The following is a 23989-nucleotide window of genomic DNA, read 5'->3' on the forward strand; positions in this document are numbered from 1 at the left end:
CGATATCAATCCAAATTATATTGCATGTAGGTATCTAAGCATCCGATCGTTACGGGCAGTTGCATGCGACATCAGAGCGGAGATTGGCCCATTGTTCAAGCTGAAATCATGTGCAGGAGAACAGCCGATGGGTTCATTGTGCTTATTTGAAAACGCAATTAATTGACTCAGCTTGGTGCACATGCACGGGCGTGTGCAGATCAAAAGTTGCTCTGACTCGCAACAGACTTTGTACCTTGAATGAGCTGGCCCATGCGTTTGTGTGCAGCGCCTTTATCTTGTGAGTAGCGGTCGTTGTCGCGGTTAGCGCGCAGCGTTACGAACCAGGCGTCCCAAGTTCAATTCACGCTCACGATTATCTGAACCGATACTGGGCCGCCACCAGGTCTACTCGGCCACAACTGAGTACCTGGTGCGGTGTGTAAAGCGTCGCCACGAGGGAGACAAAGGCGACGTTTCGTGCTGCTGGCATGCCGGCTTCTGCGTGTGCTCGCTAACGGCACTTGCTCCAAACGTTTGTTCAGTCTATAAAGGGGGTGATGGGGGGGGTCGCTCTGTGGGTCTTGTCTCCCGACATTCTGGCGAGGATTCGCTCATTCAAGGAGGCTATGGATCCTGCGTGACCTGAGAGCCTTGGGCAGCTGAGCGGCCCCACGTGTTCCCACCACGCTCACTGGCGAGTCGGACCAAGAGCCCCCCAAGAATGCTCCTGGGCTGTGCCGGGAGAATGAACCAGGTGGCTTCAACTCTTCATCCTCCACACGCGCAGTAGAAGCTACCAGGATCCATCGCCTCGGCCACTCTCTCTCTCGTCCCCACCTCCTTCGCAGCCTCGACCCCCACCTATGCAGCAGGAGAGCAGTGATTGTGAAGCGATCATTATAACACAGGCTCGGGATAGATTGGGATATATAAAGCAACACAAACACGTAACATTGACCCAAGCAAGGGACCGCTTGCCATGTCACGACTGGTTTCAAGGGCGGCAATAAGCGTGTGGTCTCTCGTTGCTTGAGCGAGTGTCTGTGTGAACATGTTTGCTGCTTCTGCTACTTATTTCTCAATTTGAACATATCAATGACTGCCCCGCGTGCGTATCCCTGCACACGCGTGTACATCGAAGTCATGCGGTGAAGAAAAATCATTCTGTGCCGCCCACACAAGTGTCACTGGAGGGAATGAATGTCCTGCAAGATGTGCTGGGAGATGACACCACCCCGAGCTGCTGCTGGTGTCACTCCAAGAAGCTTCCCTTGCGTAACACAAACTGGCTCAGGTCTCCGTCATGCTCCTGTAAACAACTCGTTGCCACGTGCCAATCAACCGATGCACGTTCAACCTTCGTCGTGCTCTTAAGCGAGAGCTCGGCTACATTAAGTTAAAATCAATACAGTGCGCATACAAGATTAAAACTATGAAATGTTCTCAACGTGGAGAAACGCACTTTAATGTGAACAAGTGGGTTGCCTGGATTTAAATCGCTGATCGCGGCAGTGCTGGCATTAGCGACCTTGAGCGATCCAACCCCGCAGGACTGATGTGACGTTGTTACTGGCAGAGAGGGAACGACTTTCTCTCTCTGCCACGCGGTGAGTCAGCGTCTACCATTGCCCAGGCTCTGCGGTCCTCGATATATTCAGGTGTTATCGACCGAGTATTGAGTGTTTTACATGTGGCTGCTATACATTCACACGTGACAAGCCACTTTGTTGAGCTATCATTCTCAATTTGAACATATCAATGGTTGCTTCTGAGAAGGGAACTCAGGGTTCGTCCATAAATTACGTCACGCACCTGGGGGGGGGGGGGTGGGGGTCAGACATTTGTGACGATGTGTGACGAGGGGGGGGGGGGTGAGAAATGTGACGTCACATCAAAATGCGCAACTTTTAATAAATATAGACAACACTTTCTACTTAATTAAATAGACTTTTAATAAATGGTTTCTCCTACAACATCAGAGTGCAGCGCCACATTAAATACGCACTACAATGACAATAGTTTAAAGCGATTTGAAGGGTGTTTTATTTGGGGGGGGGGGCAGAGCTTTGTGACGTCATAATTGAGGGGGGGTCTGACTTTTTGTGACGATGGGGGGGGGGGGGTCAAAAATCGTCCAAAATCGCGTGACGTCATTTATGGACGGCCCCTAATAGCTCAGTGGACTTTACCTGATAAATAAAATAGTTTAGTTTAAGTTTGTTTCGTCATTAGCTTGCCTTTCCTAAACGTTGCACTCCTATCGTGATTTTGTCCTGTTTGTCGTAACTTTCTGACCGGCCCCGACTTGATTGATCTGTGGCAGAGAAGCTTTTTAGCTCACCGGATTCCTCTGTGTTAATAAAGATCCTGATAGCCCCATGCGTGCGAGGGGGAAACACTCGATCCCCTGGCGAGCCAGGGTAGGTGACATCTCCACGACGCCCCAGGGAAGCGAGTTTCGCAACAGTTGTGTCATCAACCAACCCTCGCCTCCACACTGCTGGATTACAGGCATGCACAGACACCGCCACGGGGTCAATGTTAGACGTTAATGTAAACTATAAGTTAGAGCATCAAACGCGAATGGAAAAACTGCAAGATGGAAAGTGTTATTCATACCAGATAAGGGCCACTAAGCTCTGTAACTCTATTTTTAGAAGCGACCTGGCCACAAATGATGACTCACTGAAGGTGCTCGTCATCGTGTGGTCATGTAGAACAGCCGCTGACTCTACACGTGTGATGTCGATTCTAAATGTGGAGGGGAAAACCGGAGGACCCGGAGAAAAATCCACGCGACCACGGGGAGAGAGACACGCAAACTCCAAATACACAGCAGCAGCAGCAGCAGGCGTCAGGGTCGGGGTTGAGCCCACGACCTCCTGTAGACCAGGCGAGGGAGTTAACATCTGCTGGATGAGAACCTCCCCACACCCTGAAGGAGTTGTCATAATACTTCCCCACGACTGTCATTGGAGTGTGGTTAGCAATCACCGCATTACAATGTCGACATCTACTGCACAAATGTGGTACTGATTGTGGTTCCCACCGTTGATTTTGTACGTGAACTGCCGTTGGTCTTAAAGTACTTTAGCAATGAAAACGTTATAATCTATTTCATATCTGTTGACACGAAGTAGGTTCCCATTACCCCCAGAATATCACACACTCAGTGGGGATGTTTTCATTTAATACATGAACGATAGTGATTAAATAACTGGCAAATTTGGCAATTCCCACTTCTCCAATACAAGTGAGTTTTTTTATCTAATCTAAAATTACTTCTCAGCATGCTTTAAAGGAAGGGTTTCAACTCCGCTTGACTTACCCCGCCTGTAATTTTTGTTTAAATGTATAAGAGTTGCAAGACGTGTATTAACGACTGTACTCATTCCATTCTGGCATTTTAAGGGAGAGATCGACTGCAATATTTTGCTGCCTTTTCTTGGATTTCTGTTTGCACATAGTCACTTTAAGATGTTTTCTTGTTCATATTTTTGCTTGTTGTAGTTGCACCCGATTCAAGAGCCGAATGGCTCACAGGGCTATACACAATAAATGAAACTGAAATGAAAACTGACTCGGGGCGGAACCAATTTTTATTGTCCGGGGAGTGCGTTCGCGTTTTCGCACGGACGGTTTTGAATGAGACGCACACGTGTTTTCGAGTGAGACCAGTGGGGCTGATGGGCTCTTAATTTCTGACATCAGCCCCCTTTTTACAAAGTGGGATACACACGCCAGACGCTGCACGGTCGGTTCTTTACACTTGAAATGCATCGGCGACTACACGAGGCGTTGACGAGCGTGTCTGTGGATGCAAGGGGTGCGTTTCAACTCCTTTATAACTGCGATGACGATGAGTTTAGTCACTGTGTAGAGTGTCAAACACCACTCGTATTGTCTCACCCCAACAGCTCGTCACAGTTGTTGGTATTGAGCGTCAATTACACCTCCAATTAATGTTCTCGGCGTGCACGACACGATTTCAGTTTTACTTTATCTGCGTGGTGTAACTTTTAAACCGTAAATCACGCGCTATATATAATTAACTTGGGGTTGTTTTGGTGCATGTTTAACCGTATGTACAACTTGTGTGTGTGTGTGTGTATATATATAACATGTAGAAATTTAAATGTAGTGTATTCCTCGTGTTTACTAATGGGATAATATTTAATTTTGTATTTTACAAACTTTAGAAATAAAAGTCGAACCTCCAGAAACGGCATTGTACTTTGAATGTAGAGTACAGTAACACGTGTTTGTAAGACGTATCCTGTATTCGATATCGTAATGGTGTGTAGTTTTGTAGACCATATGTATGTTCATTATTATTGTTAAGGGATAACGGATGTCGTATGTATGATATTTGTGGTCGTCTTTTCGGATGGTGGAAGTGAACACTTTGAGTGAACCGGCTTTTCAAGTGTCGTGAATTAGGCCATCCTCTCCATGGAGCGAGTTTGCACTTACGTGCATGCAAACTATATGAATTGATTCTTTATCTCATGCCAAAATATCGATAGCGTAATTGGGATAACACTGGAGATACATTTTTTTAGATTTGAAGCTTTCGTGACTGCAAGGATTTATATTCTTAGGTTTTTTCGGTAAAGTCACGTGACTTTACCGAAAAAACCTAAGAATATTTTTTTTTACAAATATTCCAGTTCAGACCCCTGTGGTGTGTTTGCCAGATCTGTATCTGCATGGCAGCGTGCAATACGTGGATGGGCCCCCAAGCCCTCTGGAGTTTCTCCGGGAGTGGGTGACACCAAACCGTCCCGTGATCTACAGACACACCACGCAGCACTGGGCAGCCCTGACCAAGTGGAGCCCCGCGTACTTGCGGTAAGGACAACAACCTCAGTCGTCGACCAAAGCAGCACCGCAACAACAACAACAACGAGGAATTTGCATCTCATTTTTTTTTGCATCTCCACTCTGATGCTTGGTCATTCAATGTTGCAGCCTTTTCCTGCGTTTTTCCTTTCACTAAAACAAAATAAACATCACAAAATATTACTTGTAAATATTCAAAACTTGTAACAATATTGATACAAAAATATATTAGGTTTTACAAAGCTGGCCTTTTTATATTGCATTTGTGGATAAAGGCCAACGAAATGGGACCAACACGTTTGGTTTTCATTAGACCACGGTCATAACTATGAGCTGTTGCTCCGGAAGTTGAGTAGGAGTGTGTGTTTCTGGTGATAACATTTATAAATGGTGTGACACATAAGTAATATGTGGTGGGTGTTTCCCTTGTCCATGTTTACACCATCAAGGAATGTCATGGGCAGCAAGGATGTGAGCGTGGCTGTTACACCAAACGGCTATGCGGATGCGGTTCTTGGTGATCGCTTCGTAATGCCAGAGGAGAGAATGATGAAGTTTGGAGCATTCTTGGACATCCTTGAAAAGAAGACCCAAAGTATGTCGTGAAACTACTCTTAGGGAGGCAATATTGTTTTTTTGTAAAAGTGTTACTTTTGCCCTTATAGGCACATTTGTGATGTGTTTCTGGGCATTGTTGTTCAGACAATGGTGGAGTATTTTACATTCAGAAGCAATGTTCCAATCTCACTTCCGAGTTCCAGGAGCTTCTGGCTGATGTGGAACCTGATATCCCATGGGCATCAGAGGCATTCGGTGAGTGCCTAACCTTATTCTTTTCCTCAGGTGTTAACATTGCCAATGTGTCAATTTTTGAGAATCGAGATGCAGGTGAAATTAACAGCCATACGTCGGATACACCTGGCATGAGGAACCCTTCACGGGGCATGGCGTATTCTCACATTTATATTTAAAAAAATGTTCTGTATATACAGTGAACCGTTTATAGATAGTGCTTTCTTTTGACCCTCTTACAATTTCTCAAAGTGTGATTGAACATTATGAGAGTTATGGATCCCCATATCTTACAGAAATCTCAGCATATTTGTCAAAAATACTGGCAATGGCTGTTTCGAGCAATGGCCTTTCTTCATAACATACCGCGTCTTACAGAGGACGATGTTGAAAGATAAAATATGTGAATTAATATTGTTGCAGTTCCTGTGGGACCGGGTTTTGCCAAACGTTTGTTTTCTCTTATCATTGCTCATTATTTTTGTGGAATATCCATATATAGACCACCCTATATTGTGTTTGACTATAGTCCGGCATTTGTTCAAATTGCATTGTGCACATGCTGATGTTTATTTACCTTTGCTTGAATTTTGTCATTGACTCTCACGCTTATTTTGTGTATGTTCAGGTAAGAAGCCTGACGCTGTAAACTTTTGGATTGGAGAGAAAGAAGCTGTCACATCTTGTAAGTTCCGATTTTGCCACAAAGCACAGTGGAATCCAGTCATTACCATTCTAAGTACAATTTAAGCAGTGGTTATCCAAACAAGCCTTGTGTTCGAATTCACACATATTACTTCTTTAATTTGCCCAACCAAACAATGCAGTATTTAATATACCTTTACAATGATGTGTTTAGTCCTGCTTATCTAGGTTTAAAGATGACAGTAATTGTGTTGATGATTGAAGCCTGGTTCTTATAAATATGCCCATGTTTTCAGTACACAAGGACCACTACGAGAATCTGTACTGCGTAATATCAGGAGAGAAGGAATTCACTCTCTTCCCTCCTACCGACCGGCCCTTCATACCATACGGTATACCTGTCACTTTATAACAATCACCACCTTTCGCCTTCATCCACTTTTTAAAATTATTTCATGAAAGTCACCCACCCCTCCTCCCTCTTATAAAACGGTTTGATCTGTTCATCTTGTTTTGGCTACGTGACACATAGCTTGGTGCTTATTCTCTGCAGAGTTTTACCAGCCAGCCACGTACAGACAGCGTGAGGATGGAGAGTTTGAAGTCGTCGATGAAAAATATGCAGAGAAGGTACTGCAGTAAACAAAAAACACATTACATATCATGAGCATTGAGGCACACGTCAAGAATGCAGCATGGCACTTTGAAGTCTAGGATTGTTGTACCACTTGCAGTTGTGAAGCTCTCAATCCTACGAGGCTATGACGGCCAGGAAATAACAGTATAGCAAGTGGAATCGTGAACCCATTTGTGTAGACTGTTGAATGTTGGCTCTTCACGTGTATGTATTTTCTCCGAGTACTCCAGTTTCGTCCCATGTGTAGAACACTCCTTCAAAATGTCCTCGATGGATAGATTATTACTGGAATAAACATTCAAAGTGAAAGTCCCTCCCAAGCTCAAATGAACACACCAAAGAACTCATCTTCATTGGTGGTCTTGAGCCAGTATTGGAAATTATACATTTCTGTGTTAGGAGCCAGCATGTCCAATGATTCCACACACAGCTCTCAACTAAACCGAGCTCAGGGGCCCGACAGTACAAGGACACCCCTCCTGCCCCCTCTGCACCCGCCAGGTGCCGTGGATCCCCGTGAACCCCCTCCAGCCTGACCTGGGCCGGTACCCGGAGTTTTCTGGAGCCTGTGCCATTCACGTGACCCTGCGGGCCGGGGAAACGCTCTACCTGCCCTCTCTCTGGTTCCACCACGTGCAGCAGTCGCATGGCTGCATCGCCGGTACGGCACGACCAAAACTATTCACAGTCGTATGTATGTGGGTTGAATTTCTTTCACACCGTACGTAGCCAACCGTGCTAATCGGAGGTGCGGAGGAAGTACAAAATACTAAACTTAAAAAGCAGTCATTACAAACACGCATATGTTGTGCCGCATCTACGCATGTTGGCCGTTACCAAGAATCAAACTGAGGTCACCGAGTTCATAGGGCAGTGCACAAACATTTGTGCCACTGCTCCACCGCCCCCAAAAACATAACAATTATCACTAAACAAAATAGAAAAATAACTTTGTGGAATTTATATACATATATTTTGATAGTTAAATGTTGAATTGTAAAATTATCATTGAAAACCGAATATATATGAATAACTTGCATATGTATAATTAGCCTGAGCAACGATAATCTAACTCATTGTTTCAAAGCAGTTACCTTTCAGTAATCATGTTTCAAAATGTGTTTTCTCCTCAGTGAACTTTTGGTACGACATGGAATATGACATAAAGTACAACTACTATCAATTCTTAGATGCAGTAGCTGGTGTGGCTAAAAGATACATGTGTGACGACGACTCATAGCGTGGCACAGCGGAGGTAATCAACACTCGACTCTTTGCCATGGCTTGGTCACTCGAAGGACTGTGGCAGCAAATTGGAAAATGATGGCAAGCCCTCGGCCTCGGTTTCAAGCTACCGCATGGACAAAGAGAACAGATGTTTTGTTTTTTTTAATTTGACAGGGGATCCATGAAGATGCGATTACATTGAAAGTGTTTGCTTGGAAAGCATTGATTGTGTACGAAAAGCCTCGAGATTGCATGTGGGAACACTCGATGGAACACGACCATTGTGTCATTATTAGCACCCTGGACTGGCAATCGAGACGTCTCTTTATTCAATTTCCTGGCTCGGCAGTTGAAATACTAGCAACGTTTCATACATCACGCCGCCTCTGTACACCTGTCAGTGTAAATGGGCACACCACAATCCATCAGCAGGTCGTGTGTGGTGGGGTAAAGTGTGGGTACTCAACACCTCTTCTAAACGTATAGCAAACGTGGAAGAGTAGGCCAAAATACCCTCTAGATGGGGCTCTCTAGAGCTTCCTCTTGTGGAGGCCCTTCTACCAATCGTGGCCTGAGTAAGCAATTGCAGGGCTGAGCCTTTACCTTTGTACTCCTGGTCAGTTACACTTAACTATGACGACTCAATGGAATGACTGCACAGAACAGAGGCAGCTTGTTCTGCATCGCTTTTGAATTCTCCTCAAACCTCTCAAGAGTGTCTCTGCTCATATTGCCTCCATGGCACACTGAACATCATTATTTTTGTTGGTGATGATGTTGATTGTACTGTTTTTATATAAATGTGTAAATGAAGGTATCTTATTTTGCATGTGTGGTTGAATGCAATTTTTATTAATGTTTAATGGAAATGTGTTTTTGTTTTATTAAAGTCTGCCATAAAGAGTTTCTACAATGCCACAAAAACATGCTAAATTACTTAATTTGTGTAACCTGTTGAAAGATTAATCAGCCAGAATCTACCCACTGCTGGATTTTACCATTAACGATTGGACAATATCCAAATTACTTGTACTAAGGACATTTGGTGACGTTGCATATTGCCCCCTGAAAATGTATATTAAAAACATAATCTCGGTGTCGGAGGGTACATTACAGTACTTAAAGACGGCTGCTGGCGTGGGCCCTGCACCACCAAATGTCCCATTGGCCCCCACCCAAGCTCACTCCCCTTGGTGGTGAATCATTGTGGTGGTGGTGGTGGCCCACACCAGGGAGTCGAAACAAAAACCGGAGCGAGGGACCGGATTTAACCCTTTTCTTAACGAAAACTGAACCAAAATGTGATTTTGCCTCCGAAATGAAAAATCCTGAAAAGAGGATGCGGTCAGCGAGTTTGAAAACCCCGGTTGAAGATAAATATTGAGCTTTGCAACTTGTATGAGAGAAAAAATATTGTATTTATAAAGGCTGCAATCTCTAAGCCAATGATGCTACAGAGCACATGATCATGGTCGGTCAGTCTTTTTGCGAAACGTCCCCTAACAGAGCCACAGGATTATGCCTGCAGTCAACTCGAGCGCTGAGGGTCAGAAGGTCACACCAAGACTCGGAGACGTACAAAGACAAAGATCCCCCGTACAGCCTTCACAGACTTGGTGGGGCAAGTGCTGTTAGCGAGGGAGCAGCTATCAAGGCCGCCACTGCACAGGAGGCGGTGGGGTGGTCAATAGCTCGCCCGCTCGCCTTTGTCTCCCTATTGGCGATGTTTGCACAGCGCCAATAATTAAAATGTATAAAGCGCCCTTAAACCAGGTACTCATTTGAGGCTGAGTCGACCTAGGGGATGTCCAGAACCGGTTTAGATAGTCGTCACTGGTTGTTGGTGGTGGCCGTGAGCAGGAATCGAACTCGAGTGGCCTGGTTCGTGGCAACGTTCCACTACCGCTCCATTGATATACAATGATCACGTCCAGTACACAATAGTCAGAGATACACACACAAGGTAGGGCAATGAAGCACACATTCTCGAGATACTATAACAGGAATGGTCCATGATAAGGGGGTTAACTCGCGTTAATTACAAGCTACTACACAGACATTAAAATGGTCGTCAAAGTGTATTTGAGGAATACAGGGCAACGTGATCATGTTTCATTGCTTGGCGTGTTTGCATTGTATGTAGTAGTGTCCTGCAGTGCTTGCAATAATGCAAACACGGTCAGCAATAAACAGCTCAAAATTCCTCAAATATACTGAACTTGTTAATCACAATTTTATTCACACGTAGGAAACTGCAAATGTTCCTGTTAAAAGTCACCAGCAAAATCGGCAGGGAAATGCAATTCACGTGGAAGCCTCATTTAGTCATAATTCCCTGCTGAATTTGCGCATTAAATATATATTTGTAACCGTATCTCAAAATACGTCTTAACGGGTGAACTGCAGTATTCCTTTCATGTTAAAATCAATAAAACAGCCATTCAAGTGCATTTGAGGAATGTTTGGCAATGTTTATTGCTGTATTTTATTGCTAATCTTGTTTGTATGATTGACTTGTCGTGTTTGTGTAGGTCTGCAAACAGCACTGGCCCCGATCTTAGATGCCTGAGTCTATCTCCAGGTGATTTGCTCGTTAGTTTCGATGTAGTCTCTTTGTTTACCAAAGTTCCTGTGCCTGACACCATTGCAATCATTGAAGATTGTGTCCAACAAGGACTGCATGCTGATGTACCGGCCCTGGTTAGACACTGCCTCAACAACACTTCACCTGGAATGGAACTTTCTACAAACAAGTGGAAGGCATCCCAATGGATTCTTCTTTATCCCCAGTTGTCGCCAATGTTTTCGTGGAAACATTTGAGACAGATGCCATCCAGACTGCCACTCTACGCCCGTCCTTGTGGAAGGGACACGTGAATGACACGTGCGTCATCTGGCCACATGGCCAGCCAGCCCTGAACCAATTCCTCAACCACATCAATTCCATACACCCAGCCATCACATTCACCATGGAGCTGGAGAAGGATGGCAAGCTACCATATCTTTGTTATTTTAACCTCTCCACGTGACTTTACCGAAAGACCCAAAGAATATGAATTCCAACAATTACGAAAGCCTTTAATCAACATTACATTCCATACAGCACATGCGAGTGGGGAAAGGGGGTGGGGCGCTCTTGCCGCCTCGCAATTGGCTTAAAGCGACACCCCCCCCCCCCACCTTCCCCGCCCTCATCAACCAATCACGCGCGTGCCCCATTGGCTGACGCTGCAGCGCGCGCCACTCACCGACAAGCGGCCAATCAGGCGCGGGGAGACGCCGGCCCCTCCGCACCGCCCCCTTTTGCTTTGCCTATGCGAGCTGGGAAATCTAATCAGGGGTCGCTGCTGGGATTGGGTGGTGAGGGGCCGACATCGAAGAAGCGCCGTGCGGCTCGAGGCAGCGACCGCGGTGGCTTTGCGGGCTTCGTGTCGTGTCGGTGTCCTTCACGAGCTTCTGTCCGTCGCGTTGGGCCCCCACCCCCCCATGGCTCTCGCCGCGCTGCTGAGGAGGGCGGCCCTGAGCCGCCTGGTGGCGCTGGGGCCGGCGGGGCCGAGGCGGCTCTGCAGCTCCTCCGCGGTGCCCGTGGACGACGTCGTCAGCGGCCTGAGCGAGGAGCAGATCCAGGCACGGGGCGGGGGGGGCTCGCCATCACCATCATTACTCCCTCACCATCACCATCATCACTCCCTCACCAATCACCATCACTCCCTCACTATCACTCCCTCACCATCATCACTCCCTCACCATCACTCCCTCACCATCATCACTCCCTCACCATCACTCCCTCACCATCATCACTCCCTCACCATCACCATCATTACTCCCTCACCAATCACCATCATCACTCCCTCACCATCACTCCCTCACCATCACTCCCTCACCATCACTCCCTCACCATCACTCCCTCACCATCACTCCCTCACCATCACTCCCTCACCATCACTCCCTCACCATCACTCCCTCACCATCACTCCCTCACCATCACTCCCTCACCATCACTCCCTCACCATCACCACTCACCATCACCATCATCACTCCCTCACCATCACTCCCTCACCATCACCAATCACCATCATCAATCCCTCACCAATCACCATTACTCCCTCACCATCACCAATCAGCATCACCAATCACCACCATCACTCTCTCACCATCACTCCCATCACTCACTCACCATCACGACCTCACCAATCACCATCACGGCCTCACCATGGATAGCAATAACAATTGTATCTGCTTCTTTGCGAATTTCGTCTCAGGAAGAACCAGGAGAAAACAAGCACTGAACCATTATAACCATTGTGTAACTAGTATAACTGTAGTGTTATAACACTCGATATAATACGCTGCTACACCGATGCAATTCTGAACTAAGAGCAGACCATGAAAGTTCATCCTGTGGGTCTTGTGTTGTGCATCTGCACTGGATTTTAGTCTGGGCCGGTTTCTACGGCATTTGTCGCTTCGTTCGACCCTACACATGTTACATTTTAACCGATATAACCCACTGCCGTTTGACACGTATGTTTTAACGATTGGCAAAACATTACGTAAAGGTTACACGCTTAGCATACAGTAAGTACTGTGTGTGTTTAATTACTGACGTTAGTGCGAAGTGGGTGGGTGTGCGACCCAGCCCAGGGATTGGTCGGCGCTCGCTGACGCGTCGCCATCGCACGTGGCCGTGGATGGAGACGACGATGACGGAGATGATGGAGATGATTATGAGATGATGATGGATATGATTATGAGATGATGATGATGGGGATGATGATGGAGATGATGATGGAGATGATTATGAGATGATGATGATGGGGATGATGATGGAGATGATGATGATGGGGATGATGACGATGATGATGATGGGGACACACGTGGCACGCCGCCTCCTCGTGGGCCCGCGTGGCGTGGCCACGGTGCAGAGGCCAACCTTGGGAACTAAATTGACCCTTTGCCTCGTGCGTAGAAGAGGCCGTCCATAAATGACGTCACGCACCTAGGGGGGGTTGGGGGTCAGACATTTGTGACGATGTGTGACGAGGGGGTTTGAGAAATGCACAAACTTTAAATAACTTGTCATTGTAGTGCGTATTTAATGTGGCGCTGCACTCTGATGTTGTAGGAGAAAACATTTATTAAAAAGTCTATTTAATTAAGTAGAACGTGTTATATTTATTTAAAGTTGCGCATTTTGATGTGACGTCACATTTCTCAACCCCCCCCCCCAGGTGCATGACGTCATTTATGGACGGCCCCTTGCCTTTCAGAAATATATAATCCCATTATTAAGATGATATTCTCATTCAACACCACTACCCATAGACAAAACCAGCTTCCTCACAACCGCATTCTCTAATTGGTTATTTATCTCTAGAACCGTATTCACTGTTATTTTTTGTTTATTGTGCTCTGTTACAGCTGAGACAAACTATGTACAAGTTCTGTCAGGAACACCTGATGCCCATAGCACAAGAGATTGACCGAACAAATGAGTTTAAGCAAATTCGGGTAAGAAGCACAAAGTCACATAATACATTTCTCATCGCTATCATTTACCTTATTAAAATATTATAATTAAATGGCCTTTGCCTCTAAAGCCTTAATGTAATCCAATGTAACCCTATTATAAACCCCATTAGCCTTGGCACTAACCCAGGTAAGTTTTAATTGCGAATAGCTAATTAAATAAGTTCCTGAAGTCATTTCTAATTCACACGTTTTGTAAAGACGTTAACATTTCATATGAAGAAAAATATGACTGATATCTCAATGGGTGCATTGTTACTTGATGCAAAGTAATCGGTGCTCAGTTCTCATGCCCATGAGGAAGCAGGCCCGAGCAATGCTGGGCCATTCCAATCTTCTTCTTGGTTCTTTCGGTAAAGTCACGTAGAATGGAAATAATAAAATAATAAAAATAAAACATAATAAAATAATTATCACGACGTTTCGGCCACAACGCAAGCAGCCGTCCTCAGGTGAAGAGTATTATCGACAGACCTGTTCTTCACCTGAGGACGGCTGCTTGCGTTGTGGCCGAAACGTCGTGAGAATTATTTTATTATGTTTTATTTTTATTATTTCCATTCTACGTGACTTTACCGAAAGAACCAAGAAGATGAATCTCTGCAGTCACGAAAGCTTTAAATCGAAATTCATTCCAATCTTGTCCCAGCATGGCTCGTTGCCCATCACAAACACTCGCAGAGATGCTCCATGGGGACCAGACCCTTCTCGCTCTGTCCATCTTGGCTTTCTCCCTTCTTACATGTTTTATATTTTTATTATTTTATTGTTTCCCTTTTACGTGACTTTACCGAAAGAACCAAGAAAATGTTATAAATGGTAATATTTTTTTTACAAAACAGTTTAACAAGAAACACGTACGCTTAGGTTATGTTTAGACAATTTTAAGATAAAATTGTCTTTGTAATTTTCCACCTTTTTTATCATAATATTAACACCAACCCTGGAGTTTACCTAAGAGATGCTCAGAAGGAAGCATGCAGCTCCCCTTTACGAAAAGTATTCACGTGGTTAAACACAAGCCAGCAGTTGGTGTTGGCTTGACCAAGTAAGGCTGCTGCTGTAGGAATCTGTGCTGGGCCCCACCTGTCCTTGTGAACAACAGCTTGCTTTCCTGTGGCCGTGGGAACACGGCCCTTTGAGATGTTGTATAATGTGAACATGGTGAAGGGTAAAGTAAAACATAATTATACACATTTGTAATTTTCAGGAATTTTGGAAGAAGCTTGGCCATCTGGGAGTGTTAGGCATCACAGCACCAGGTAACCGCGTAATTTCTGTACTTTTGGCTGAGTCATTGTTGTGGGCTACAGATTTTCAGTGCAATATCAGATGTCAGATAATGTGCTCTAACAAAGTGATTGACTTGCTTTTAAAGTAACTACTGTGTGTCGTTCTTCATCCATGTCACAACACAGTCAGCGAAATTGTTTTATTTAATATGTGCTCATTTTAAACATGAATTTACTATTCTTCATGTTCTGTAAGAGTTGTTTCGTTAAGTTCAAGCTTATCCGATGCACTTTGTACTCGTACCCTTTGCTTCTACGTTCCTCATTAATAATACATATGTGCCCTGAAGTGGCCTCGTAACATTTGAACACAGCCTTGCAAAAGCAGCTCAACCATTTTAAGTGCTTTAGCACCATTAGCTTTTACTTACATGTGACAATGTTAATTAACAATTAAACACAGAATTCTGCACAAGTTAACATTAAAAAAGGCATGTTAAGCATTGTCTAAAATTCAACATAATACCTATAAAATATACATTTTTAACTGTTCTAAATTTTTCAGTGAACTAATTTACAATAACTTCACTGGATTTTTCCCCATCTATTTGCAATTGTTTGTCAATATTGTTCAATATCGTCAACCCAACAATAGGTTTGTTTTTGGTTAAAAAAAATGTGTATAGCTATTGTCATTCCATTGCTGGATAACGTTCTTTCGGAGCCCTCTCTGGGGAGTTATTTCATCATCACTATGCTGGTAAGTGCAGATTGGTAAAGATAGCTGGTCCTGTACCTATTTGGATGTCATTTGCGACTGGTGTTATTTATGGCCAGGAATTGAACTCTGGTCACCAGAATCTTAGCCTAGTATGCATACTACTGTACCTCCATTACCCCCCCCCCCCCCCGCACTCGTTTTAAGAGTTATTTAAAAAAATGTGTTTTCGTGACATCAAAGACTTACGGTTTTATGGATCTGGGATGCTGCCATAGTGTAATGGTTTGCACACTGGACAATCCAGAGGCCACCGGTTCGAACTCCTGTTTGAAAGTTGAAACATTGGGTGGGATTCTTAAATCCCCGCTGCTCTCACCTCGGCAGTAGAAATGAGTGCACCACAATTAGTTGATTGGCAGGTTGCATTTGGGAAGGACCGTGGGCATTCTCCCATCAATTACAATACGTCTGGCCAGCGTGGAAGAGTAGGCGAATTGCACTCTAGAGGGGCTCTCTATAGCAGAGGCATTTCTGACCGTAATTACATGAGCAAGCAATTTCAAGGCTGAACTTCTAATGTTTGTTACCGTGGATCTTCGCCAGTGATAAAAGGACTCACCCATTCATTGATAGTTACAAATAAAAGTTCCACTCTCATTTCAATGTTCAGCATTTTCCCTGTGTCCTTCCTCCACCCAGTGGAGGATGGAGGCACAGGCGGTGGGTACCTGGACCACGTAATCTGCATGGAGGAGATCTCCAGAGCCTCAGCCGCTGTCGGGCTCAGCTACGGGGCACACTCCAATCTGTGCATCAACCAGCTCGTGCGCAATGGCAATGAGCAGCAGAAGAAAAAGTACCTTCCCAAGGTGCTGCAGCACACTAACACACCCGGACCGCCGCATAGCAGTAACTCTAAATGTTAAATAGTAATAAAGCTTAATAGAGGGTTTTTTTGGGTTATATCGCGTAAATATATAAATGTGTCATATATTTACGCAATCTAACCAAAAAAAACCTATTATGGATAATATTGGTTGCGAAAGCCTACGTGTTGAACAGTAATAAAGCAGTGACATGTACTACTACTCCTTTCAACAAAGGACCGCCCACTCGGAGGTGCCTTTGAATAAGCATACACATTTTCAACTTTATTCGAGGGATGTTAGATTGTTGTTCTATATAAGCCAGAAAATGCTGTGACATACCTCAATTCAGTTAAGAAGTATTTTTTCTCGTTTTCTATGTCTCATTTGTACTGTTTCTCTCGTGTGTTTTGTCTTGTTTTATCAGTCTTATTTGTTAATTTTGCTTAAATCTACATTGGTGTTCGATTTCCAGAATTTGTTAATATTCAAGTCTTGCACGCATGAGTTAAAGCAAGATTTGTTTGAGTAAGAATGTATTATAATTTATTAATTGATACATCGTTCCTTGCTCCTATAATCAAAGGTGTCCAGAGGTTAAAATAAACATTCTTTAATGTTTGTGCTATTTTAACCTGCTAACCATTCAAAAACAACCCAGGTGGTTCATTCCAAACGTTCAGATATTCTATTCAAAATCATGGCTCGGACGTAAAAAAATGTTTTACCAAAAGCTGTGATGCATGTAATTGCATCACAAAAGCCCTGCCACCGCCAATTTCCAGGCTATATTTGTATCAATATGAAACAATAAAAACACATGTGCACTCATTCCTGGCAGTCTAGCCATCCAAAAATATAAAGGTCAAGTTAGTGTTGAGCAGTGCTTTTCTCCATTAGTGATCCTGAATCACAAGTAGAAATTCTCAATTCCTGCGATGGAGAGTTGCCCATAAGCCTCCCAAAACGTTTGTTGCGAGTTACGTTTATCAATAACGGTGCTTACAACCTCCCGTCGGATTGCAGCTGAATCAGCGGGGAGCATATCGGCGCGCTGGCAATGAGCGAGCCCAACGCAGGTTCGGACGTGGTCGCCATGAAGTTGCGCGCTGACAAGAAAGGTGACAGCTACGTGCTCAATGGAAACAAGTTCTGGATCACCAACGGGCCGGATGCCGATGTGCTGATCGTGTACGCCAAGACGGATCTGAAAGTGAAACCAGAATCACACGGAATCACGGCATTCATCGTCGAGAAGGTTAATATTCTTCCTGGCAGTTTTCCCACTCGTGGGGTCTGATTTTTCTTCACTAATTCCTGTCTGGGGCCATCTCTACATCCTGTCCACATTACTGCATATGCTGGCTCACCACTTCAAAACCTCCTCTCTCGAAAACGCAACACAAGTACAGAACATTGTGCATTGCGGTGAAAGGTCCTGCATCATGAGTATGTAGTGAAGAGACGGGAAACCGATTTCAACGTAATTTAACCTTTTATGCTTTGTTCATCAACCAGTTCTATAATGTGTGTACACATATACAAGTGAAAAGAACTAGAGGTTTGAGACATTTTTGCTCTAATGATTTGATGATGATAATGATGATGGTGTTTGTGGATTTTTGCTTTGTAGGACATGCCAGGGTTCAGCACGGCACAAAAACTGGACAAGATGGGCATGAGGGGTTCCAGCACCTCAGAGCTCATCTTTGAGGACTGCAAGGTGCCAGGTATGGATTTGTATATATTTTTTAAAGGCTTTTATTATTAATTTATCTTAGATCAAAGCAGCATTTTTGGACAGATCCTATAAGTTATAAAAAATAGTGTTTTTATCAGTAAATTTTGCTTGTTATTGATGTTTCAATCTAAGATGGCTTGCCAGGAATTTTTTGAAATGCCTGCTAAAAATACTTGCAGACTCTCACCAGGACAACATTCTGAAATATCTAATATACTTATTCCACCAATAGGTCGGTGTCGCTGTTAGGAAACTCACGTCAGAACATGTTGTGAACACACACACCCACACTAGCTGATAGAATAACATGTTGAGGTAATCTTGTGTAAGTATATACCCAACTCAAATGTGCTTTTAAACTGTGATTTTGTATTATCACGTGGAGTGGTTGTACTATTTCCCTGGTGCATACACACTCCTTTATTTGGCTGAGAACGTATTAATATAAACACCTACAATGCAGAACCCTCCTGAAAATAGTCCTATCACTCGATGTGGCTTCCTGGGTATACAAGTGATTATTATTCATTATTGCTTTTATTATATTTGCATATTGCATTGTGTTCTTGCCACTTGCAGAAAAGAATATACTGGGCAGCCTGAACAAGGGTGTGTATGTGCTGATGAGCGGACTGGACTTTGAGAGACTCATTCTTGCAGCAGGGCCACTGGGGTAACGCTCACCTTTAATCTAAGCAGTACTTAAAATCTGGTCAAGGACTTGAAATAAGTACATTTTGACCTTACGTCATATACGTTATGTCATTACAGTTTTTGTTGTTATTGTTTGTGATTATTCCACAGCATAATGCAGGCAGTGATGGACAATGCCATCCCATACCTGCATGTCAGGGAAGCTTTCAATCGGAAGATCGGCACTTTTCAGGTACTCTTTTTTTTCGATATTGTATGACTCGCTGTTTATCGGCAATGCCTACATGATGTGAATATGATTTAAGAAGTGTGGTCACCACATCTACACCTCTATATAAGGAACGAAACAGGTGGACTTCTCCACAAATCTGGTTGTCGCCTGATGAAGCTAGTTGTAATTACTGGCGAAACGTCGTACTCATGTTGTAAATGTTGTGGCTTGGCTCTCCAACACACCGGTGTGCTGTACTAGTGACGAATTGGCATGCTCTGTTTACGTGACAACCCTTACTAGTTGGCTGTGTCAGGGTGGTGGCGGGTTTTAACGACACATTTATATATTTACACGATCTAACCCAAAAATCCTCGATTATGGATGATATTGGTCGCAGGAAGCCTATTTGTTAAACTGACAATGGTTAAGTTAGGGAACAATCGACAGTTCAGATTATGTAAAAAAGCTGCAGTTGGTCGAAAACGAATTAACAAACAAAATGTAACAGAATATGTAATTATGTCGCTTCTATTTCGATTTAAAGCTTTCGTGACTGCAGGGATTCATCTTCTTGGTTCTTTCGGTAAAGTCACGTAGAATGGAAATAATAAAATAATAAAAATAAAGCATAATAAAATTATTCTCACGACGTTTCGGCCACAACGCAAGCAGCCGTCCTCAGGTGGAGAACAGGTCAGACTCTGTCTTCTCGACAGACCTGTTCTCCACCTGAGGACGGCTGCTTGCGTTGTGGCCAACACGTCGTGAGAATTATTTTGTTATGCTTTATTTTTATTATTTTATTATTTCCATTCTATGTCGCTTCTAATGCACAGATATATTTTAAGAAGAGGAAGACACTGAGCTGAAAAGCGTCATTGTGAAGTGGAAGAGATGTGTGGCATTGCAGGCTTCCTGCATTCCTGCCAGTAACAATATAGTAGGTGTATTGTTGAGTGGCAAGTGCTTCTATGAACTGTATACACACCCACCGCCTACCTTTCTTTCTTGCCCTCTACCCAGCTTATGCAGGGCAAGATGGCAGACATGCACACCAGGCTGGCAGCATGCCGGTCGTACGTGTACAACGTGGCCCGTGCCTGTGACCGAAATCACTCCAGCAGCATGGCGAGTACACCACACACCCTGCCCCTTTGCTCCAATGCTTTTATATCCAGAGCACTTCTTCACATGCCTGATGACGAGCAACAAATATAATTCTTACATTGAGGTGGTTGAGCCAGATAATTGCGTCAGAAGTAGTGGAGTGTATTGCTGTGATGCTTGCGAATTTCTTAATCGGGCATTGAGTCGTTAGATGTTCCATGGTCTGTTCTGGGTGATCACAGTTGCAGACTGGAGAGTTTTTAATTCTACATTTGTGGATCAAGTAACTGCATCTGCCATGGTTTGTGAGGATGTGGTTTACGGTTGTCCAGAAGATTTGCGAAAGATCGAAGCCAGAGATCTTTTGCTAGACATCGGTGCATCCTCAACCTTTGGTGGTTCCTAGAAATAATTTATGCTTTTGGAACTGTACAAGTGTTTTCAGGAATGCAGAAATAATAGAATGCTTACATTTTAGTATTACAAATATTTGTTTGCATTAGCTTATCCTGTGATGGATTAATTGGACAATGGTTTTTTTTAAGTTGTCAAAGTTTGTATTGTAAAGTGTCCTGGGTTGTTCTAATGCAAATGCAATTTTTAACTGTGGGGGGGTTGGCAATATATTTTTAAGTGTTGATGGTGGATCGTGAATTCAGGAAAGTCGAGAACCACTGCACTAAACGAATAAGTCATTTTATCATTGTGTTGCAGGATAGTATCCCATTGTTCATGTTATAGTTTGTATGATCTATTGGTATGTTGTACGGCAGTTGTTAACTACATTTTCAGCATTTGATGATGTGAAATGCATGCTTTTAAAAACAGGACTGCGCAGGAGTGATTCTCTATGCTGCTGAAAATGCTACTCAAGTGGCTCTTGATGGAATCCAGTGCCTTGGTAAGTTGTGGGATTCGCTCTTACTTATATTCAACAGTCTCATAAAATTCATAATAGAGGTTTTTGGGTTAGATCGCGTAAATATATAAATGTGTCGTTAAAACTCGCCGCCACCCGACAGCCAATTAGTAAGGGTTGTCACGTAAACAGACCGTGCCAATGTGTGTTGGAGAGAGCCAAGCCACAACATCTACCAACTGAGTACGACGTTTCGCCACACCTGGCGAAACGTCGTACTCAGTCAGTTAAAAATTGCATTTGCAGTTTGTAAATGTTGTGGCTTGGCTCTCCAACACACAACCGGTGTGCTGTACTAGAGACGAATTGGCACGTTCTGTTTTCGTGACAACCCTTGCTGTGTCGTGTGGTGGCGGGTTTTAACGACACATTTATATATTTACGCGATCTAACCCAGTCTCATAAAATGTTTCCTTTTTGTCATTGTACCTCTTTGCACAAGTGCACAATATCGCAACCCTAGGAAATAAAATAATTTGCTATATATTTTCTTTATTACTGCATGGTACATCATTCAAAAATCTATTTCATGCTGGATTGTCAACTTCAATATTTTACAGTTGGTTATTCCTGCATTCCTGATGGAGCACTGCTTATCAATGAATCATTACTGATTTGTCATTCTCACTTAGGTGGAAACGGTTACATCAATGACTACCCAATGGCCCGTTTTCTGCGGGATTCCAAGCTCTACGAGATCGGAGCAGGGACCAGTGAGGTCAGACGCCTCATCATCGGCCGTGCCTACAACGCCATGTTCAAGTGAATGAAGTCTCCAAGAGCCAAAACAACATCAAGACCCACATGATGTGGCTTTATATACAAATCTGTCTTCGAATGGAAAACTATGCCATTTCATCGGACATTTATAATGTGAATTCTGACAGAATGTGTAATGCCACACGAGAGCATGTTAACATAACTCTTGTATGGAAGTGTTTTGTGTCATGGGGAAAATGCCTCATAAAAAAACACTCCACGGATGACGTCAACTCCAGATTTGTTACGCAATCAATACGCAACGTCAAAATTACAAAATTTCGACCAATATGAATGTCATTTAGCAGTTCGTCCAGGCTGTACTACAACTTGATTGGGTTTGGAAAGCTCCATAGTGTTGATTTTGGACTTATTGACTAGTCAGTTGTTTGGTGTCAAAATGTTTTGTTAAATGCATAATAATAGTTTTAAATTAAATACACTTGTCCTGTCACATGTATAATTGTGTATGTCACCATACTCTGAAGCACAAATCTGACAACTTTCTGCAATTGTATTCGTGAAAAGTTTCAAAAGTTTTGTAACGAATCTTATACTGGGCAAGTTTTTTTAAAGAATCATTTTGCTTTCCAGATAAGAAAAACTAAACTTTGTTCAGAATATTAATGATAAAAAGCAATTGAAGTCATCTGCATTTCGAACATTTATTTCATTAAAAAAAGCATTTCTGCCATGTTCAAGTTAATTCTTGCATGACCAAACATATCCTACGACCGAGAGTAAACCTGGCAGCCTAGCGGAAGTCTGCTGACAGCATGTATTCGGAAGATTGCAACTCAACATCTAAATTGGGAGTTGATTCAGTCCTCTGTGCCTCTGAGTTGATAATGCGGTACCACTTTGTGATAGCTTTGTGGTTTTCTCTCTGGGTCGACTGACCAGCCTTAGAAATGTGGAATTTTCATCACTGTCTCAGGGTTGTTAGGACAAGCACCACCCCCGACTAGATAATCTTCACCGAGTGAAAAAAATACTTGCAGTGAGAAATGGATTATAGATGAGTTTTTCATTTAATTTTTTCAGATACCATTTTTTTAGAAGTGCTTCCAGATTGTTGGGGAATTTTAATTAAAATTAAAATGTGAACATATTTTATAATTTAAGTGAAATTTACGCCACGTCAAAATGACATCATGCGACAGCACTTTTAGTGAGAAAATCGTGTAAGTGACCACAATGAAGTGCAGTTACTTCCTGTCATGGCACTTTTCAGATATATCTTAAATAAAGCATTGATTTAATCAGAAATGTATCTAAGCTTGATTTTCAAGTGAAAATTGGGAACGTATTTATCTTAAGTATGTAGAATCTAAACACGCCTTCAAGTTGGTTCATACATTTTGAACTGCTAGTTCAAAATGATGTGCAGTTTCTTGGTTATGTGTATTTGATTAGTGTGATTCACATGTTAGTGGAATGATAATTTAAACATCACGTCGGACTCAGATTTGAAATATCCATTAATATAAATCACACCTGATATCTCTCTCTAAATACAAGGTGGCGCTGTGGCCTCGCTCTACGCTTGGTATGGTGCGAGTCAAAATGAAAACATACGAGGAATTACACAATAAAGTTACACCTCTCAACTCCAAAGCTCTAATCGCTTTATCCCGTGTTACTTTAAACATTTCTAATGCTGTACCAGGTGTAATATTCGGGCACGCGTTTAAGCACCGACATTTAAGTAATCAAGTTCATTATCGTGTGTCCACTTGCAGTGCATCATCTTTACGTATGGGGAACACAATCTGGTGACGGTACACAGGATATTGTTATCAATGTATATGGTATGCAAGGGACACCAATGCTGTAATGCATTTGCAGTGTTCTAATCTCAATAAACCTGATGCAATGTGTACATGCTGCGTGAGTTTGATTTTAAATAGACACAAGCACGGCGTGTTTGACTGCACTTTATGCAATCTTAAAGTACACTTCGAGGCGTGTAAAATGCAATTAGACGTCACGATGCATAGATCTAAAGTGATGTGTGTCAAGATACATGCCATTGTTTCTCGATTCTAATTTTCCAAACGTGTATGGAGTGTTGCTTTGCGGTATTTGATGAAATCGTGTAATTACATCAAGAGTAGCCACC

The 23989-nt window shown here is 43.3% G+C and overlaps 2 protein-coding genes across 3 annotated transcripts; both read left to right on the forward strand.

Annotated features, from left to right (window-relative positions):
* Nucleotides 1-3645: 3645 nt before the first annotated feature.
* Nucleotides 3646-10871, forward strand: JMJD7 (jumonji domain containing 7). Of its 2 annotated transcripts, none has more exons than XM_061551614.1 (9): nucleotides 3646-3808; nucleotides 4680-4833; nucleotides 5274-5419; nucleotides 5527-5637; nucleotides 6245-6301; nucleotides 6558-6653; nucleotides 6815-6891; nucleotides 7400-7559; nucleotides 8032-10871. In XM_061551614.1, exons 1-9 carry the CDS (start codon nucleotides 3757-3759, stop codon nucleotides 8136-8138), a joined length of 960 nt encoding a protein of 319 aa, XP_061407598.1. In that variant the 5' UTR covers nucleotides 3646-3756; the 3' UTR covers nucleotides 8139-10871. The 2 variants fall into 2 exon arrangements, with proteins under 2 accessions (XP_061407598.1, XP_061407599.1); XM_061551615.1 differs by having other exon boundaries at nucleotides 5533-5637.
* A 565-nt stretch (nucleotides 10872-11436) lies between these two features.
* IVD (isovaleryl-CoA dehydrogenase) lies at nucleotides 11437-23749 on the forward strand. The gene is made up of 11 exons (XM_061551616.1): nucleotides 11437-11752; nucleotides 13547-13636; nucleotides 14865-14916; nucleotides 16307-16484; nucleotides 17509-17731; nucleotides 18107-18203; nucleotides 18794-18887; nucleotides 19019-19100; nucleotides 20106-20210; nucleotides 21018-21090; nucleotides 21741-23749. Exons 1-11 carry the CDS (start codon nucleotides 11612-11614, stop codon nucleotides 21872-21874), a joined length of 1269 nt encoding a protein of 422 aa, XP_061407600.1. The 5' UTR covers nucleotides 11437-11611; the 3' UTR covers nucleotides 21875-23749.
* Nucleotides 23750-23989: the final 240 nt, after the last annotated feature.

Source organism: Lethenteron reissneri, chromosome 14, assembly GCF_015708825.2.
Source record: "Lethenteron reissneri isolate LAM-NWPU_2019-01 chromosome 14, ASM1570882v1, whole genome shotgun sequence".
NCBI lineage: Eukaryota > Metazoa > Chordata > Hyperoartia > Petromyzontiformes > Petromyzontidae > Lethenteron > Lethenteron reissneri.

Bases quoted from the DNA above. Each gene is read 5' to 3' on its own strand.
- JMJD7 (XM_061551614.1), top strand. From the start codon at position 3,757: ATGCATCGGCGACTACACGAGGCGTTGACGAGCGTGTCTGTGGATGCA. The intron at 3,809-4,679 runs GTGCGTTTCAAC...TGTGTTTGCCAG, and splicing joins CGTGTCTGTGGATGCAAGGG to ATCTGTATCTGCATGGCAGC. The intron at 6,302-6,557 runs GTAAGTTCCGAT...CCATGTTTTCAG, and splicing joins GAAAGAAGCTGTCACATCTT to TACACAAGGACCACTACGAG.
- IVD (XM_061551616.1), top strand. From the start codon at position 11,612: ATGGCTCTCGCCGCGCTGCTGAGGAGGGCGGCCCTGAGCCGCCTGGTG. The intron at 18,204-18,793 runs GTATGGATTTGT...TGCCACTTGCAG, and splicing joins TGAGGACTGCAAGGTGCCAG to AAAAGAATATACTGGGCAGC. The intron at 19,101-20,105 runs GTACTCTTTTTT...CCCTCTACCCAG, and splicing joins GGAAGATCGGCACTTTTCAG to CTTATGCAGGGCAAGATGGC.